This window comes from Anolis sagrei, chromosome 1, assembly GCF_037176765.1.
Source record: "Anolis sagrei isolate rAnoSag1 chromosome 1, rAnoSag1.mat, whole genome shotgun sequence".
In the NCBI taxonomy this organism is placed as follows: domain Eukaryota; kingdom Metazoa; phylum Chordata; class Lepidosauria; order Squamata; family Dactyloidae; genus Anolis; species Anolis sagrei.
Window position 1 is genome coordinate 6,191,821 of NC_090021.1, and position 6,765 is coordinate 6,198,585.

The 6,765-nt window shown below is 44.7% G+C and overlaps 1 protein-coding gene across 4 annotated transcripts in view; it reads left to right on the forward strand.

Annotated features, from left to right (window-relative positions):
• FZD3 (frizzled class receptor 3) overlaps window positions 1-3,525 on the forward strand; it is a 75,452-nt gene extending 71,927 nt beyond the window's left edge. For 2 of the 4 annotated variants that reach the window (XM_060754694.2, XM_060754695.2), the window contains exon 7: window positions 397-3,525. In XM_060754694.2, coding sequence (XP_060610677.1) covers window positions 397-610 — 214 coding nt within the window. In that variant the 3' untranslated portion in view covers window positions 611-3,525. The remainder of the gene's footprint in view (window positions 1-396) is intronic. The other 2 variants (XM_060754696.2, XM_060754697.2) reach the window with 2 other exon arrangements.
• The last annotated feature ends 3,240 nt before the right edge of the window (window positions 3,526-6,765 follow it).

Below are 6,765 nucleotides of genomic sequence, written 5' to 3' on the forward strand. Positions count from 1 at the left end.
TCCAGAAGCAGTCTCTCCTAACGTTTCACCTGCATCTATGGCAGGCATCCTCAGAGGTTATGAGGTCTTATATATATAGTTGACCCTCCACATTTGCTAGCGTTAAGGGAACCTTTCATAATAATAATAATAATAATAATAATAATAATAATAATAATAATAACAACACCTGATTTGGGAGATAGTCGTTGGGCTTATCCAACATATTCCACCGTCTGCTCCTCTGAAAGTTGAAATTTCCTCCCTGCCTTTTGAATAACCCACCGGTTCAGGCCCTCCCCTTGGGAAACAAGCTCGCTCCCTCTTCTGCCAAGGGTTGGGTAGGGCTGTGTGAGTATTTGCGCAGTGTTGCCTTCTTGCCTGGCTTACTGAAGCCGCCGAGTCTTTATGAATTAGGTATACCCCCTGCAGTTACCGTGGGATCGAAGACCGGCTACCTCACGGCAGCATGTCCCGGCTGACCGACCACTCCCGCCACAGCAGCTCCCACCGCCTCAACGACCAGTCGCGCCACGGCAGCGCCAGGGACCTCAGCGGCAACCCCACCACCCACATCACGCACGGCACCAGCATGAACCGGGTGATTGAAGAGGACGGCACCAGCGCTTGATCCGCACTTCTGACCGCCTCTTCTTCTTCCCTAGTTTTAAAGGAGCGGTGCTCGTTTTGTGTCCGAATCACAGAGCTCCGCACTCTCCCTCTTTATCAGGTATTAACTCTGTACAACACAACTTGGATGCTGCCTTGTTTTTTTTCCTCCATTAGCCAGCAGTTTCTGAGAGAGATTACGTCTCAGCCGAGATGCTGCGAGATCAAGTCTGCAAGCGGACTGCTGACGGTACTTACATTGCGGACACTTTGAGACGAATACGACTTTATTTATTTGGCAATGTTTACCCCCATTCCTCCTTTATCTTGCTTGAGAAAAAATGAATCTCTTAGGTTATTTTTTTCCAAATACTTCTGTATAAGTTGACCTCATGCATAAGTCAAGGACAATGTTTGGAGGCGAAAATTATGGATTTTGATAGGAGCTGTGGATAAGTCGAGGGGCATTCTGTGGAGAAGGGAAAACACCTGTGACATCTCATGGGGCCAAATGCTATTACCTGTCCATGTATTTAGAAAGGCCAGAAGTGGCATCGTGACAGAGAGAGTAGAGAGTCGGTGCTTCTTTTGGAAACTCCCAGAAAAGGACTAAGTTCTCACATTTCGCCATTCTACTCAAAGAAGGGAATGATTCCTTTTTGATGAGAGTTAAGGTATATTATTTACGCTGACCCAGGGATAAGTTGCCCTGGGTTTAAGAACTAGACTAAAATTTCTTGACCTATTCAGGGATATAAAAGTAATATCCCTATGCTTTATAAAAAGTATACCATACAAACTCCACCGAAAGCAGAAGACTGGCTTTTGTATTGGGAAAGGGAAAAAAAATCCTGTTTTCCCTCTTTGTCTCCGATTAGGGACAAGGGTTATCCGGAAAGTAAGGTTACAAGATTTTTTTAAAATATGAATGTATTTTAATAAAACTTACATGGATCGCAACATAGGTATTATTTATTTACAGTATTTACATTCCGCCCTTCTCACCCCGCAGGGGACTCAGGGCGGATTACAATGTACACATACATGGCAAACATTCAATGCCATAGACACACAACACATATAGACAGACAGTCAGAGGCTATTTAACATTCCAATTTTCTGTCCATCTACGACACTGATGAAGTACTTTCCACATTCCCCACATGCTTTGCTGGCCTCGTAAATTTGTTAAATTAGCCTCCTCACACATCGGGGGTACCTAAACTTCCTACTTGACAGATGCAACTGTCTTTTGGGTTGCAAAGGTTGACAGCAAGCTACACAAAATTGGTTGGAAGCTCACTCCAACCCGGGCTGCCTTCGAACTCGCAACCTTTCGGTCAGTAGTGATCTTAATGCAGCTGACACCCAGCCAGCTGCGCCAAAGTCCCGGTGCTACATTATTATCCCACATAATCACAATTCAGTTGAATACATTTTGTCATTTTTGGGATGAGTTTTTGATGCCTGTGTTATAGAAGTTTCCCTCCACCTTTTTCAGCCAGTTCGTCACTTCGATTTTTACCTTTTCATCGTCAGAAAAGTGTTTTCCACCCAGGTGTTCCTTCAATTTAGTGAACAGATGACAGTCACTGGGTGCGAGATCGGGGCTGTGAGAGAGATGGCTTAAAGCATCCCAATTAAATGAAGTCAACCACTCCTGTGTTGCATGAGTGGTGTGGGGATGCGCATTGTCATGAAGGACACAGATTCCCGCCATCAGCATCCCATGGTGTTTGTTTTGGATGGCTGCGAAGTTTCTTCATGGTCTCATAATAGATTCTGGACCCTTTTTGTCACATGCTGTCTTGACATTACGTCCTCTCCATAAACTGAAACGATTTCATTATGAATCATAGAATCATAGGGTTGGAAGAGACCTCGTGGGCCATCCAGTCCAACCCCATTCTGCCAAGAAGCAGGAATATTGCATTTAAAGCTCCCCTGACAGATGGCCATCCAGCCTCTGTTTCAAAGCTTCTAAAGAAGGAGCCTCCACCACACTCTGGGGCAGAGAGTTCCGCTGCTGAACGGCTCTCACAGTCAGGAAGTTCTTCCTCATGTTCAGATGGAATCTCCTCTCTTGTAGTTTGAAGCCATTGTTCTGCGTCCTAGTCTCCAAGGAAGCAGAAAACAAGCTTGCTCCCTCCTCCCTGTGGCTTCCTCTCACATATTTATACATGGCTATCATGTCTCCTCTCAGCCTTCACTTCTTCAGGCTAAACATGCCCAGCTCCTTAAGCCGCTCCTCATAGGGCTTGTTCTCTAGACCCTTGATCATTTTAGTCACCCTCCTCTGGACACATTCCAGCTTGTCAACATCTCCCTTCAGTTGTGGTGTCCAGAATTGGACACAATATTCCAGGTGTGGTCTAACCAAAGTGGAATAGAGGAGTAGCATGACTTCCCTAGATCTAGACACTAGGCTCCTCTTGATGCAGGCCAAAATCCCATTGGCTTTTTTTGCCGCCACATCACATTGTTGGCTCATGTTTAACTTGTTGTCCACAAGGACTCCGAGATCTTTTTCACACATACTGCTCTTGAGCCAGGCATCCCCCAATTTGTATCCTTGCATTTCGTTTTTTGATGTCATCTCTATAAACTGAAATGATTTCATGTTGAATCACAACAGCATTCATGCTCTTAGCATTTTGGTAGCGTATTACAGCGTGAAATTCGCACTTGGAGGGAAACGGAATGAGGATGCTCATCTCTAACCTTCACCACAATGCCAGTCGATGAGCTACTGACGACTGGCACTGCTCATTCTCTTCCACTGGCTTCCCACCACATGGCAGTGATACCAACTTCCCCCGAGAAAATTCCTCACAAGAGCTTGCGTGGCTTGTAACCTTACTTTCCGGATAACCCTTGTAATAAACTAGTTACTCTTTCCCCCTGCAGCACAGAGGATGGGCTGCATATCTTTTTTTTCCTTTGAAAACTCTATAGAAAGGACGTCTGTAAGGAATCAACAGATTTTAGGTGGTGCCACTGGAAAGGCAACAAGCAGAAAGTTAATGAGGACAGGGGCACCATGAAAGGGTCTTGGTTTCGTAATTGAAATCTCTAGTCTTGGTTGCAGGGTGGGGGTGGGAGGGAAAGCCGGAGAGATTGGTGTGTAGCTTCTTATAGGTGAGCGATTAGAGCAGTGGTTCTCAACCTGTGGGGACCCCAGGTGTTTTGGCCTTCAACTTCCAGAAATCCCAACTCCCAGGAATCTCAACAGCTTGTAAACTGAGAAGTCAGCCATAGCAGAGCACTTGATGAACCAACCTGGACACAGCATATTATTTGAGAACAGAGAAATGCTGGACCACTCTCACAACCACCATGTCTACACAGAGAAGCCAATGAAATCCACAAGCATGTGGACAATTTCAACAGAAAGGAGGAAACCATGAAAATGAACAAAATCTGGCTACCAGTATTTTTTAAAAACCCTCTAAAATCATAACAATAAATAAAGAACACTCAAAAGCAGGGGAAGTCCAGACAAAAATCTATCAGGGACAGCTAATCACCTAGTGGCGCAGTGGGTTAAGCCCCTGTGCTGGCAGGATTGAAGACTGACAGGTTGCAGGTTCCAATCCAGGGAGAGCGCGGATGAGCTCCCTCTATCAGCTCCAGCTCCTCATGTGGGGACATGAGAGGAGCCTCCCAAAAGGATGATAAAACATGAAAACATCCAGGTGTCCCCTGGGCAACATCCTTGCAGACGGCCAATTCTCTCACACCAGAAGCAACTTGCAGTTTCTCAAGTTGATCCTGACACGACCAAAAATAATCACAGGGTTGTTGTAGGTTTTTTCAGGCTATATGGCCATGTTCTAGAGGCATTCCCTCCTGACGTTTCACCTGCATCTATGGCAAGCATCCTAAGAGGTAGTGAGGTCTGTTGGAACTAGGAAAATGAGTTTATATGTCTGTGGAATGACCAGGGTGGGACAAAGGACTCTTGTCTGCTGGAGCTAGGTGTGAATGCTTCAACTGACCACCCTGATTAGCATATAATGGCCTGACAGTGCCTAGAGCAAACTTTTGTTGAGAGGTGATTAGACATACAAACTATACAAAAATGAGTTTATATGTCTGTGGAATGACCAGGGTGAAACAAAGAACTCTTGTCTGTTGGAGCTAGGTGTGAATTGCCTTCGACAATACAAAAAATAATAATCTCTCAACAAAAGATTCCCCCAGGCAGTAGGAAGCCAGACCTTGAAAACTACTAGGCCATTAAATGCTACTCAAGGTGGCCAATTGAAACATTCACACCTACCTCCAATAGACAAGAGTTCTTTCTCCCACCCTGGACATTCCAGATATATGAAGCCCATTTTCCTAGTTTCCAACAGACCTTACAACCTCTGAGCATGCCCTGCCATAGATGCAGGGGAAACGTCAGAAGAGAATGCTTCTGGAATATAGCCATACAGCCCGAAAAACTTACAACAACCGAGCTGGTAAATTGGCTGAGATTTCTGGGAGTTGTAGGCCAAAACACCTGGGGACCCACAGGTTGAGAACCACTGTGTTAGAGAAATGTCCCCTTTACCTACTTGTTTACAGGGGTGCTTTGTTTTCATTTTGGTAGCCAGCAAAAGAAGGAAAGCGGAGTTGGGCAACAATCCCAACGCCTCCTTGGGTGCAAAAGGAAAGGGTTCCTCAGCGCACTAACCTTTTTTTTGTCATCCTTCTGAGTATCATGGAAGTGCCCCCATTCCTGACCCCTTTCGGCTTCGGCGCCCCGCTGTATCTAGGGCATTCTCTGGAGGGGAGAGTGAGTGACGGCCACTAACCCGCAGCAGAGGCCGGGGTGGCGTTTGGGGAGGGGAAGGGCGAGGGGAGCCATGAGTCCGTTTGAGGAACTGTTGGCCTGTTTAATGAAGCCTCTTTGCCGAGACCTGCAAGCAGCCCTTAATGAGGAAAGGTTAAATTTCCCCCCATCGCTCCATTCCCCAGGGCAAGTAGCGGAACAAATACGGTGTCACCATCCACGTGGTTTGCTCGAAAGGGTTTGAAATGGGGTCACAGTCAGAGCAGGGGCTTTCTTTTTGGGGGAGTACTTCCTTCTTTTGAAATGAAATTATTTGACTTTGGGGATGCTATCGGCAAAAGTAATGCACACACTTCAGGGATAGAGGGTACGTACATACAGTGGGGGAAAAGAGTATTTAGTCAGATATCAATGGTACAAGTTCTCCCACTTAAAAAGATGAGAGAGGCTGTAATTGACATCATAGGTAGACCTCAACTATGAGAGACCACATGAGAAAACACATCCAGAAAATCATATTATCTGATTTTTAACGAATTTATTTGCAAATTGTGGTGGAAAATAAGCATTTAGTCCATAACAAAAGTTCATCTCCATACTTTGTTATCTATCCTTTATTGGCAGTGACAGTAAGTCCTCACAAGGTTGGCACACGCTGTTGCTGGTATGCTGGTCCATTCCTCCATGCAGATCTTTTCAAGAGCAGTGATGTTTTGGGGCTGTCGCTGGGCAACACGGACTTTAAACTCCCTCCAAAGGTTTCACTGTTCAACGGAGAAAAAGTTGCGGGCCTGAAAATAGTTGTTCTTTTATGATTTTGGGGTGCTGAAAACGGAAATGACATTTAAAAATGTATATTGGCTCTAGTTTTTATGATATAAGCAATCACGTGATCACGTATGGTTGAAAAAATGCATGTTGCGACTTACACGATGGAAGATTCTAGAATACTCTAGAAAGTTTGATGACGCAGTATTAGTGCCGTGTGCAAAAACCAGAAAGCCCTCTATAAGGCCAGACTTTTGAACAGTGAGGGTCAGTCAGTTGAAGACTGAGGCAGTATCGTTAAACATCGTTTTGCATTGTTCTTTTTACTGTAGTTATGCCTCGCATGTGTAAATAAAGCACTATGGAAAAAAGAGATCAAGGCCAATGGACTCCGTCAATGCTGTCAGACTCCTGCTGGAGCATTGGAAGAGGGAATCCTTTCCTTGAATACAAAAGAAAAGTCAAGAGAAGCAAACAGGATATAAACTAAAGTCACGATTAAAGCGACATTTAAACTTTCAGACTTTTCAACTGTATTAGGCCTACTAATATAGTTTCTTGCTGCACAAACATAAACAATAGACTAATTAAATAAATATTTCTCATGTATAAACTATTGGCAATATAAT